General features: G+C 57.8%; 1 protein-coding gene across 2 annotated transcripts; it reads right to left on the minus strand.

Annotated features, from left to right (window-relative positions):
- Positions 1 to 1,764: 1,764 nt before the first annotated feature.
- Positions 1,765 to 10,885, minus strand: XIRP1 (xin actin binding repeat containing 1). Of its 2 annotated transcripts, XM_019662802.1 has the most exons (3): positions 10,744 to 10,885; positions 4,535 to 7,892; positions 4,038 to 4,125 (listed from the first exon to the last, which is right to left on the minus strand). In XM_019662802.1, exons 2-3 carry the CDS (start codon positions 7,886 to 7,888, stop codon positions 4,117 to 4,119), a joined length of 3,363 nt encoding a protein of 1,120 aa, XP_019518347.1. In that variant the 5' UTR covers positions 7,889 to 7,892; positions 10,744 to 10,885; the 3' UTR covers positions 4,038 to 4,116. The 2 variants fall into 2 exon arrangements, with proteins under 2 accessions (XP_019518346.1, XP_019518347.1); XM_019662801.1 differs by having other exon boundaries at positions 1,765 to 7,892.
- Positions 10,886 to 12,290: the final 1,405 nt, after the last annotated feature.

The raw sequence follows: 12,290 nt of genomic DNA on the forward strand, positions 1-12,290 counted from the left end.
TCTCAACCTCTTCTTGGGGACTGACCTTGTTTTTATTTCTTTCACAGTGTCGCTCCCCTCTGAAATGATCTTATCTGCTTATAATCCATTGCCTTCCCTCTTTAAGCCTAAATTTCATGAGGTTAGGGATAAATTCTGCCTTATTCATCTCTATTCTCAGCACCCCGAACAGAACCTACCGTGAAGTAGGTTCTCAATAAATGTTAGTTGGATGAATCAGCGAATTCACTTAATCGTTTCATTCATCTGTGCGTTCGTTTATGGAGTCCTTCTAGGCACTTGTGACAAGCACTAGAGATATTGTGATGAACAAGACAGGGACTCCACCTGGAGGTGAGAAGAGATATGTTAAAACTAATAATCACAATAATACTAAAAGTGTATGTCTTTGAGTTGCAGATGCTAGGCATAGCTCCAAGCACTTTATACATATTAATTCACTTAATCTTCACAATAGTAGGTACTATAATTGTGCCCACTTTGCAGATGAGAACACTGAGAACAGTTGTGCTGTAAGATACTGGTTCCTGTAATCAAGTGAGGTCCTACAGAGAGCAGGAGAGGGAGACATGTGGCAAGGGGCCCGGTCAGATGTGGGTTTTGGGGCCCAGGTGGGTAGATTTGGTATCTTGATTGCTCCCACACAGCACAGCCTTCCACTGTGGACTCCTTTCAGGTCAGAGCTCTGCTGCCCTAGGGGACACCCCCATATCAGCAGAGCAGGGAATAGGAGGGGCTGCGAGGGTGTGGAGGGCTGAGCCCTTGACTGGCAGTAGGATAGGAGCCTGCCTGTTCAACTGAAGCAAAGTGTGGGCAAATTTCCACATAACCTTGTAGGCGGCAGGATGTGGGGTGGGGCGGACAATCATATTTGTTAAATCCCCTTCCTACAGAGGGCTATCCAGGAAATCCAGGAACTAAACTGGCTCCCACTTCTGGGTTTCTGCATGTGCTTTTCCCTCTGCCTGGCATGCGCCTCCCCCTGATTTTCACATAACTGGCTCTTTATTATTCACATCTCAGGTGAGATTTTTTTTTTTTCATTAGAGAGGACTGCCTTGACCAAGTCCTCTAAGGCAGTCACCTACCATTGTCACATCACTATATTTTAAGACCCCTACCTCAGAGTGAGAGAGTGGCCCAGTCAGGTGCCTTGTCCTTATTCCTGATCCAGTTTTTCCTGGTTATTTATTGCCTCTCTGAAAGTCAGTTCCCTGAGAGCAGAACCCCATTAGAACTCACCTCTGTGTCTCTGCTTCTTAGAATAGATCTGGCAGGCAGAAGGCGCTCAATGCTTTTTGAAAGAGTGAAAAGGGCCCTTCACCCAATCATTCTTGCTTTCCAGGCCAGGGTCTGTGCCCTACCCCTCCTAGGAACCCCTGCTCCGCCCACAGCACTGGCCTGAGCAGGGAGAAGCGGCCCCACCATCTTGGTCACTGGAGTTCTCCTGGGTTGAAGCCCCCTCCTTCACGGGCCTGACTGGGCTACTACTACCCCACTCGGGAGCAGGATTCTGCTCAGATGCTACTTCAGGATGATGTCCAAGAACCACCAGGAGGGGAGGCCAGAGGTAGAGGGGCAGCAAAGAGTGGACAGGACTTTCTGGGTCCCAGTCAAGATGGTAGAAGAAGAGATGGCTTTTCCCAGCCTTCTAACACTATTGTTGCCGAGAAAACAGGGTACCTGGTGGTGGTGGCTGTTTTCCTGACAGTGGGAACCCAGACTCTGGAACAGATGCACAAACAGTCAGACACACACAGAGGAGAGAATAAAACTTGGGTTTATTCAGACTGTTTCCTTCTCATTTGGATGCACAGTGAGGGGCAGTGGGGGCGGGGAGGCAGTACCTTTGGCTTCTAGGGGCATTACTGATTGCCAACCTTGTCTGTGTGACCTTTGGGCTGCCAGGATGACCCTCTGATCGATGGAGATTGTGATAAAGGGGCTGCAGCAGGGCCCTCCTGGAGCCCTCAGACCAGTCCCAAGCGGAGACCAATCCAGTGTCTAGTTGGCCCTGTCCTCTCTAGGAATTAAAGAGCAGATGGCTGAGAACATTTCGACTCATAATAAAAGACATAGAGGCCAAGGGTGGCAGGTCACTCTAGGGGTCCCACGAGGAGCATGTGTGCCTGCACATATTACACCCTCCTTATGCAGCGGTGAGCCCCCATCCTACTCCCATGCCCGGGCAACTCAGCAGGCCTTTTTTTAACCTTTCTTCCTTCCTTTCCAAGAACTGGGCCTATTGATGGAGCCAACAAAAGGAAAACCGCTCACAGGTCTCCAAAGATGCCCTTTCATCTTAGTCCTGGCCTCGTGTGTGCAGGAGGTAGCACCCACCTCAGTGCCCTGGAGGGAGGTGCCCCAGCAACAGGTGGAAAGCCGTGGTGGGAGGCGGAGGGGCTCACTGGGCTGCAGGCTGGGAGTGGCCACAGGACACCGGAACCCCCTGGGCTTCTGCCAAGCCCCCACTGAGCTCAGCTGGGCTGTGCAGGAACTGCCGCAACAAGGGGGAGGCGTGGAGCCCAAGGTGGGGACCTGGGCCCCTGGGCGACCCTGCCTGCTCCGTGACCATGGTGGCGGATGTGAGGACTATGTTCCTGCACTCATCCACCCCCTCATACTGCTCAGTGACATTTTTCATGGCTCCATAGCATTGGGAGCCGCCCGGCCCTGTCTGCAGTTCCAGGACACTTTTCTGCCGCACACTGGACAGGGGACTGGCTGAGGCAGGGGCAGACTTGGGCTGTCCAGAGCACTGGGTGACTTCTTTCTTCCTGGTCTCATCTTGGACACCTTTCTGCTGGAGCAGGACCTGGCCCACATCCTGGGCCTGGTGTGTGCTTTTCATGACATCGGGGCTGTCCCTGAGGCTGGGGGCTTCTGCAAGCTTCCTTGTGGCCGACTCAATGGAAATGAAGGTTGGGGAGGAGGGTGAATCTCTGCTGGAAGGGAAGACTTGAGGGAAGCCTGAATCCTCTCTTAATGTCTCCAGCCTCCTGGTGGAAGGAGCAGTTGAGGCTGCTTGACCTCTGGCCTCTGTGTGATTTCTGACCTTGGCTTGACTCTGGACCTCAGTATGACATGTAACCTTGGTTTGGCTCTTGACTGCAGTTTGGCCCCTGACCTCCTGGACTGAGCAGTTGGGCCTGGTTCTACTGCTGTCCATGACACTGACCTTGCAGGCACTGTGGTCCTTTGGGGGTCCTTGGGACTGGCCCCTGGTGTTAGCCTCAGGCTGGAGGCTAGACATGGAGCTGAGGGCCTTGTGCACAGCCTCCTCAATGTCCAGCAGCCTGGCCAGGGTCTGTTCCTTCAGCCGGGCAACCTCCGCACTGACCCTTGTCAGCTCTCCAAAGGCCTGCTGCACTGAGGGTTCGGGCTTCCGGGGAGCAGCGGGAGCCTGGGGGGCCCCTTCCAGCTGGGGCACAGCCTCAAAGAGCCTCCGCAGTGCCCGCACATCCACACTGCTTGCTGCCTCCTTCTCCAGGGCCTGCACTTGGCTCAGGAGGCCCTGGAGCTCTTGCTGGCTTTCCTGCAGAATTTCCGGGCTCTCGGGGGCCCCTTGCTGGGAACCTTCCATGGGCTTCTCTCCTAGGGGCCTGGGGCCCTGCTGCGGTGAGGTGGGTTCACCACAGACAGCTGAGAGCTTGGGAGGCTCAGGGCCCTGGGGACTGCTGCCCACAGCCTGATTCTTGGTGGGCTTGGGGGACATGGTGCTGGGGCCATGTTGGAGGCTCTGACCATGGGGACATCCAGCCAGAGATATGCATCCCTGGCCTGCAGTGGTGGGGACATTTGCTGGCCGAGGGATGGCTGCATTTTTCTCACGTTGTTTGTATGCTCCTTGGAAGGAACTGGGAGATAGAGCTGAGGGCTTGGGCAGCCTCTGAGGAAGAGGGATCTGGCTTAGATGTGCAGGTTTGGGGGGCAGCTGGGGCTTCTTCCTTGGGGACATGGTGGGTTCCGGTTTCGGGGTTTTTGTCTGTGACTCCCCAGCGGTTCTCTGGCCAGCAGGGCTGCTGTAGGAGTGGAGAAGGGGGTCCTGCAGGAGCTTGGAGGCCTGCTGGAAGGAGTCCTCATCATGGTGGGTGCGGGCTGGGCAGTCAGGTCCTGTCACAGCAGCTGGGAGAGGAGGAGGAGGAACAGAGGCATTATGGGAATGTAGGCTGGCACCTGCGGCCTGAGGCCCAGCGGCCAGAGTGTGGCGGTCTAAAGAGGCAGCCTTTAGGGTGTTCTCTGCAGCTCGGAGGCCCCCTGGGCCCACTCCTGCCATTGTTTTTTCTGCAGGCCCCCAGGTCCTCGGCATGCAGCCCCCACGCTCCTCCTGCCCTGACCCAAGACTCCGACCTGGGTCTTCCTGGAGTGGGCTGGGAGCCTGGGCGGAGAGGGCAGTCTCTCTGCCCCTTGGTGGGGGTTCACTCTCAGAGGGCTGGTCACAGTTCCTCACGAGTTGAGCAGTATAGATGCCATCCTCAATAGTCACCCACCCTCCAGGCAGCCCTCCGGGCAGTGCTTTCTGTTCCCCACTGACCTTTACGGGGGCTGCTGGGATCCTGGGGTCACCTCCAGCCACAGGCCTGGTGTTGGTCTGGGCAGACCCCGTGGCTGTGGCCGGTGCTTGCGGAAGACCATCCTGGAAGAGGAGGGAACTAGTCCCCTGGGCGGGGCCCCGCTTGTGCTTATCCAGAACGTGCTGGTGCAGGCTTTGGGCCTCAGCCGTTGCCATCCGCAGACTGTGCATGGCGGCCTGGAGGTCTGGGACTCCGGGCCCTGGGGGTGTAGTCATGGCTCCATCTGATTTTGCCAAAGCTGCCATCCCTTTCTGTCCAGTGCAACTGTCTTCTTGCTTTTCTTTGCCAGTCAGAGGGATTGCTTTTCCAATGGCCCGTGGCGGGTAGGGAGTATCCCCGGGACCTCTCAGATGCCCCATCCCCATACTGGGGTCCAGTGGGGGAACATGAATGATGCTCTCAGTTGGGGGCGGCCTCTGGGCCCCCTCGCTGGCTGGCACTGGACTTGGGTCAGCTGGCGGCTCCCATCGCAGACTGTGCAGGCCACTCAGATCTCCTTTGTCTATGCAGCTGGCCAGCAGCTGAACACTGCTCCTCTCGGGGGCCCTGCTGGTTAGCCAGGGCTGCAGAGAGTAGGCGGTCAGTGAGACCAAGCCCTGCTCTGTCTCCTGCATCACCAGCCCAGTCCTCGCCCCTGAGGTGCCCAAACCACAAGCCAGCAACTGCTGGAACTCAGGGTCCATGTCTTCAACATTCCCGCTGCTGCCTGGAGCTAGAAGCTTCAATGGCTTGAGCTGGAGCTGGCCCACTGGGTCCTCCTGAACCAGCAACCCCTGCTTGTCCACATCTGGCCGGCGTAGCACTTGAAGGACAATCCTGGGAAGCTCACCAGACACTAGCTCCTCCTTCCGTATGAGGGGCACCCCCTGCCCTGGGCCTGGGAGCACGTACTTGGCAAGGCAGAGCTCCCCTGGCCCTCGGGCCTCCATGAGGATGCCTCCACGGTGCAGGATGCCCGGCGTGGCATGCAGAGCCCGCAGGGTCCCCTCGGCTGCTGTCTCCTGCCTCTCCAGCACCCTGCTGTCTGATGGGCCCACAGGCTGCTCTTCCTGGAGGTCGCCCCCTCGGATGCTCTCAGCTGCCAGGGAGCCCATGGGGCAATTCTCAAAGAGCCAGGTGAACTTGTGCACAGAGCCTGCAGGGATGGGTTCAGGGGTCGCCCTTGATCCCTGGTCTTCCCTCTTGCCTGCCTCCAGGGCCTGGAAAACCTCCTTTTGACGAGACACCTGGCCTGAAGGGATCTCCACTCGGCTGCAGTATCGCACAGGCCCTCTTCCGCAGGGACGACCTGAAGTCTGAAGAGGCTCAGTCTCAAAGACATGTCTGTCTGTCTGCCTTTCTCCAGCCTGGACCTGGCTAACTTTCAGGTGCTGTTCCCTGGAGCCTTCTGGTCTGTCCAGCGGTTGCGGCATGAACATCCAGGTGCAGGACTGTGCCTCGGCCTTAGTTGTGGGATCTGTGACTTCTGCCTCCTGCTTCTCTGCCAGCTCACTCATTGGGCACGTCTCAAACAACCACCGGATGGTCTGCACGTCGCCCTTGGGGAGTGCCTCAGGCTGGGGACCTGCCTGGCTCCTTCCTTCTTCTTCCTGTCGTTCCTGCCGCTCCCGGTGGTGAATTACTTCCAGGGGCTGGGTCTCAAAGAGCCACCGGGCAGTGCTCACATCTCCGGCCACCACTTCCTGCCGGGTGATGCCCCGCACCACGTCGACGGTACTGGGGCTTCGGCCCAGTTGGTCTAGGGGCTGTGTCTCAAACATCCACCGGTAGCCCTGCACATCACCTCCTACGACCTGCTCTCTGCTGACAGAGGTCAGGGCATGGAGGTGGCCTTTGCCATCCTGCATGGCATACACTGGGGATCCTGTGTCCTGGGACTGCCCCGCAGAATCAATTCCTTCTGCTCTGCTTACATTCCTGGGGGCTGGAGGCCCACCCTGCCCGATGCTGTCCAGGGGAATGGTCTCAAAAAGGTTCTTGAAGGTCTTTACATCCCCTTTCACCTCGTCCCTCTGGGGGGCAGCCTGAGAGGGTGACAGTGCTGAGGAGCTGTCACTAGATAGACGCTTATACATGAGTCCCTCACCCTCTTGGGGACCCACCCGCTGCAGGTGACCCACTTGGACATTGTCTCTGGGAGTGTCGAGGGGCTTCATCTCAAATAGCCACAGGGTGGAGCGGACGTTGCCGGGGACCACTTCCTCTTTGGGTGGAGCCTCTGCTGTAGCCTCTTCTTCCCCCTTGAGAGTGTCTAGTGCTCGGGTCTCAAACAGATGTCGCTGCTGTTGAACATCTGGACCAGGAGGGACAAGGTCTGGGGATGGCTGGAAGTCCTTCTCATCTACCAGGATCTCCCGGATGGCATCCAGGGGCTGTGTCTCAAAGATCCAGCGAGTTGCACTGACGTCAGGCCGGGACCCCTCCTCCAGGGAGATGCCCCGGATTACCCGCACCTGGCTGGGGTCCCGGTTGATGGCATCCAGAGGTTGGGTCTCAAAGAGCCAGCGGGCTGACCTCACCGCATTGCTTTGGATCTCTTCGCGGCATGCGGCCTTGACCTCATGCATGGCCCCATCTGCGTCCTGGATAGCACACAGCGGCTCGGTTTGGAACAACTTCACTGTCTTCTTCACATCACCCTTCAGCTCCTGGATCTCTGAGCGCAGCTCCAAAGGGCTCTGCTCCTGGATGGAGGGGCAGGAGCCCAGGCAGTCCAGCGGCCGCGTCTCAAAGAGCATCTTGGTACCCTGGACATCTCCGCTGGCTGCAGGCTCCTTCTCCGTAGCCTCGGGTGCCTCGTCCTGGCCTGTCAGCTCATCCAGCGGCTTTGTCTCAAACAGCCAGCGGGCTGCACGAACGTCCCCTTTGGATGGCCGAGGTCCAGCTGGCTCCTGGTCTAGGCTGTTGGCAAAGGAGCCTTCCTCAAACTTGCGGGAAGTGGCCTGAACGTCGCCACCGGGCACGGGCTCCTTGGTGGCTGGCTTCTCGTGGTTCCCAATGGCATCTAGTCGCCAGTTCTCAAAGATCCAGCGCATGCACTGGACATCACCCTCGGTGGGCTCCTCTGAATCCAGGACCTCTGCCAGGTCTTCAGCCACGGCCTCAGCCAGGTTCTTGCGCAGCTCAGGGTGGATGTGCCTATACAGGCGGCGGAGCTCGTTGGCTTGCCGCTGCTGGTGGAACTTAGAGAAGGACTCCTTGGGTGGTGGCGGGGGCAGGTCCTCCAGAGCTGGCGGTGGAGGGAGCGGCAGGTCCTCTGCAGTCGCCATCCGGATGGTTGGTGTGGGGGCCACCTGCGTCTGGGCGTCACCCATCCTCCTGAGGAGAAGGGGCAGAGATGAGGACGGGGTTGGGGGCCTCAGGGGAGGGAGGCTGGTTTTGGGGAGAAATGGCAAGGAGCAAGGCCCAAGGTCCTGAGGTAGCATGCCCTCTCCAGGCCTCACCTGAGTCGCACTCTGTCACCTGTATGCTCGGCGTGTGACACGTCTTGAACTCCGTCATGTGGAGCTATCCAACAAGGTGGGTCCTGGCTTCCCCAGAGTCACCTGGGTTACTAGGGAGCACGCAGGGCACTGCTGGCCACGAAGCTCTGTCCTTCAGCCCCACAAGGGATGCTCAGACCTTCCGCGGGCAAACTGGACATGCCCTGCCCTCACCTTTCTTCACCAAAATCAGTTTTCCCTGGCAGAGTCCCAGGTGAGCGGCCTGGGGAAATCCTGATGTATGGGGTCTTAGCCAAGGAGCGGCAGGTCCCTAAACTGGTGACTCTTTCCCATGGAGAAGAAATGCCCTTCCATACCACCAGAGGGCGTGCTTGCCACTTCCACCGGGAGTCTCGCCTAACCTCTGTGTTTTCAGCTGGCTCTCCAACCTTTCCCAGGCCAGGGGATGCATAGCTGGGGCCCGCAGCCCATACTGCAGCAGAAGCCGTAGAGGCTCGCCAGGTATGTTACGGTTAGGCAGAGCCAGATGCCGAGTTCCAGGTAGGGGTTTCTGTGCCATACCCTAAGGCTCAGAGGTCTGAGATACCTGAGGTATCTCAAGGGTCTTCTAGCTCAAACACTCATAGTTAAACATGAGGAAACTGAGTCCCAGAAGGGGTCAGATCTTGGTGAATGAGTAACAGGCAGTGCTGGTTCTGGGCTCCTAGACCCTATTTGGGGCCTGGCTCCCAAGAAATAAGAGGGTAGGGAGTGTGGAGCTTTCTTACCGGCTGTGGTGCCCCTCTGTTCCAGACACCCCCAGGGGAGTGTGAGGGTGACAGCTACAGGGAGGAAGGGCGGTGGGACCGTCTGCTGAGACAGCCCTGCCCCTTGCTCTTGGGGACTCAGTCCCAACTGTGTGCAGCCGGCCCTGACCTGCTCTGTGCTCCCATCCTCGCTCCCTCTTCATGTCAATCAGCTTGCACCAGGGCCCGGCCTCCCCCAGCTCACCCCGGTCCCCCTTCATGGCCTCCCACCCCTCAAGCCCTTCTCTGGGCTCTGTCCTCTGTGTCTTATCTGTCTTGTGACAGGTGTACTAACAGTTCCCAGAGGCCAGTAGAGAAAGAATGAGAAGCATGTTCCCTTCCCGCTGCCCCTGACCCACTGCTCCGCTTTGCACTTGGGGCTAAATATAGCCCGGGTCCTGGCCTCAGCATGGCAGCCCTGGGCTCCTCCCGAGGGAGGCTCAGGCAGAGCCAGTGGGACCCTGGGCGCCTTGGCCCACCTTATCTTTTTCTTCCCCCTGGGCTCCCTGCCCCTGCCCCGTCTCACCGGACAGTCTGGGGGAGTTCCTGTAGTGTCTGAGTTCTAATGAGGACTCCCTGCCAAAGGCAAACCATGCCTGTCCCCACCTCCTCCCTGTCCTGTCACCGCCAGTGCGTCCTGAACAGATGGCATGTACAGGCCACCAACTCCACCCCTCAGAGGCCACCCCCAGGAATTTCCAGAATCCCTGTATGGTCACAAGCTGTTAGAATCACGGAGTCCAGGGATGTCAGACCTAAGGACTTTCAGAGGTCACTGACCCTGACCCCCTTATTGTAGATGGGGAAACTAAGGCCCAAAGAGGGGAGAGGAGCTGTCCCAGGAGGTTCTGCAAAACAGTAGCAAGGCCTGAAGCAGGTTCCCCAACTCCTGGCTTTGCCATCCTCGCCCCTGCCTGGCCTGAGACTCTTAGGCTTAAGTTTCTAGAAGGAGGGATGATGGTAAGGGGAGAGCAGAATCAGAACTGGGGCCAGACTTAGAGTAGGGGCCCAAGTCTCAGAACATGGCCTCCTCGGGCTGTCCAGCTCCTCAGGGTGACCCCACCTCTGCCTGCCCCTCCTTGGCACAGCCCCCCATAGGTCTCTACATCTGGGCGGACTCAGGTCTGGTCTCCCCTCCTGGCGACCCCCCCCAGATCTGCCCCCAGGCCTTTCCCACTGGGCTAGATGATGGCGTGGAGCAGAGACTGTATCCCGGCCCAGGTCCTAGGCCATGATATGTGGGGAGCTGGGCTCAGGCCAGCCCTGGGGAGACATTCCTGGGGCCAGATATGCCAAGACTTTCACCCACAACAACAGCTGGGCATGGCACCTGGCTCCCAAGAAATGAGAAGGTAGCAAGTATGAAGCTTTCTTATCGGCTGTGGTGCCGCTCTGCTCCCCAGCAGGCACCCCTAAGGGAGTGTGAGGATGACAGCTACCTGGGAGCAAGGGCAGTGGGGCCCCCTGCTGAGACAGCCCTGCCTGCCCCTAGCTCACAGAGGCTGGCGAGGCAGAGCGGGGCCAGCTTACCACCCTCTCTCCCCCTTTCCTCCAGACACTGGGCCTGCCTATGCGGAAGCCTTGAAGCCTGAGGAACTCCATCCATACCTGTATTTTAAAAATCAAAACTGCAGGCCGCCTCCTCCTGAAAGCCTTTCTGGATTTTTTTAGACTGGCAAGAACTTGTCCCTTAGGCGGGCTGCAGGCCTGTGGCAGCCACTCTGAGAACTCCCATGGGGCTCACGCTAAATCTCCTTTAACTCTCTCATGGAGTCTTTATAGCAGAGACCCTGCCACTCACTCACATGCAGCCGCATGGCCCCTTAACCTCTTTCTGCCACCCCTAATACTTGCTATCCTGAGAACCAGCCAGAGGGTCCAGCTGGACCCCAGGCTGGACAGCCAGCCCTGCCATGGAGAGACAAAAGGCAGGCGACTCACCTGAGGGTCCCACTTGGCTGATGGGGTGCTTGGGGTCTGTGACAGGTGCGGCCTAAGGTTTGTCGTTCCTCTCGAGCTTCTTGCTTGGGGTTGGTCCTGCTTTGCTGACTCTGTCAGATGCCTTCTCGCTGCCCTGGCTCCGGGTCTCTGTCCCCTGCCAGGCCCAGCAGCTGCTTTTATCTGGCTGGCTAGGGGGTGGGCCAGAGTGGGGGCGGGCGGGAGAGGCTAAGTTCAGAGTATGAAGTGGTTCGGTTATTTTTAGGGCTTGTGGAAGTTACTCTTCCATCCTGGGGAATCGGTTACATGTCCTTTCTGCTGGGGAGGTGAACAGGAGTGAGGGGAGAACTTCATTCAGCCCAGTCTGATCTGAGGACTGGGCTCGGTGACTCAGCCATGGCGTAGGGCCCTGGTGTCCCTATTTTGAGGAAATGAATAAGGAGTGGCATCTGACACCTGGAGAGCCCTGTCGCCTAATCCAGTGACCCCACCTCCCTACTCCCGACTGGCCTCTGACCATTCCTGATGAATGTGTGTCCACTGTGCCAGGAAACTGGACACGAGGGCGGGCTAAGGGCCCTTCCTCCTCTGGTGCCAGCCTGTGCACCTCTGCGAGTAAGGCCCAGCTCCCCTGCCCCGTTCCCTCTGCCATAAAGACACCCATTCTTCCTCATGCCCCACAGGTCAGATCTACACAGCCCTGAATGCAGCTGGATTCGAGGGAAAAGCATCTGAATGTCCAGGCCTCAGCTCTTCACCAGGTCTCTGATTTATCAGAGAATTCCATGGACTGGTGCTGTGGTTTTCATAGCAGATTATCTGGGACCTTGTTTACTTTTGGGCTCTTCCCTCTGACTCAGGGCCCAGACTTTCTGGGAATGGAGTGGCAGGCGGGGAGCTGACTGTAGGGTTATTTCTGACCCTGGAGTCATCAACTTTCCACAGAAGGAGGGGCGCGGGTCATGCCTGCCCCTGCTTTGCTCCCCAGAGCCTGAGGGGCTTAGCAGGCTCAAGACATCCTGGTAATTAGGCCTGGGAAGGGGGTCAGTGTGGCGAGGAGCATCAGGGACCGCCCAGAGCACATGCAAAGGTGGCATTTTGCCCAGGCTGCATGTCTAAGGCCGTGCAGGTGCATTCTGTTACCTGGCAGAACAGGATCTTCCTTCTGACATCCCAAATGCCCTCTGGTGCCAGAGAGTGATACCGGGCATTGCTCACTTTTTCCACTGAGTCAGCCTCAGTCATGTAGTGTTGGTCTGCGGGTGGGGAGAGGGGCACCCGGGAAACCCTCTCCCTGGCCTCCTATCCCACCAGTGTTCCCTCTCCTTTTCTGCCCCCTGCCTGCTCCCCTGCTCCTGGCTGTCCCTGGGAAGGTCAGGGAGATGTAATTGCCTTTCAGGCTAGGGCAGCGGTTCTCAACCTTCCTAATGCCGCGACCCCTTAATACAGTTCCTCATGTTGTGGTGAACCCCAACCATAAAATTTTCGTTGCTACTCTATAACTGTAATTTTGCTACTGTTATGAATCATAATGTAAATATCTTTTGTTT

The sequence above is a fragment of the Hipposideros armiger genome, unplaced genomic scaffold (genome assembly GCF_001890085.2).
Source record: "Hipposideros armiger isolate ML-2016 unplaced genomic scaffold, ASM189008v1 scaffold_380, whole genome shotgun sequence".
Lineage (NCBI taxonomy): Eukaryota > Metazoa > Chordata > Mammalia > Chiroptera > Hipposideridae > Hipposideros > Hipposideros armiger.

Coding starts and splice junctions, on each gene's coding strand:
- XIRP1 (XM_019662801.1), bottom strand. CDS start 7,888: ATGGGTGACGCCCAGACGCAGGTGGCCCCCACACCAACCATCCGGATG.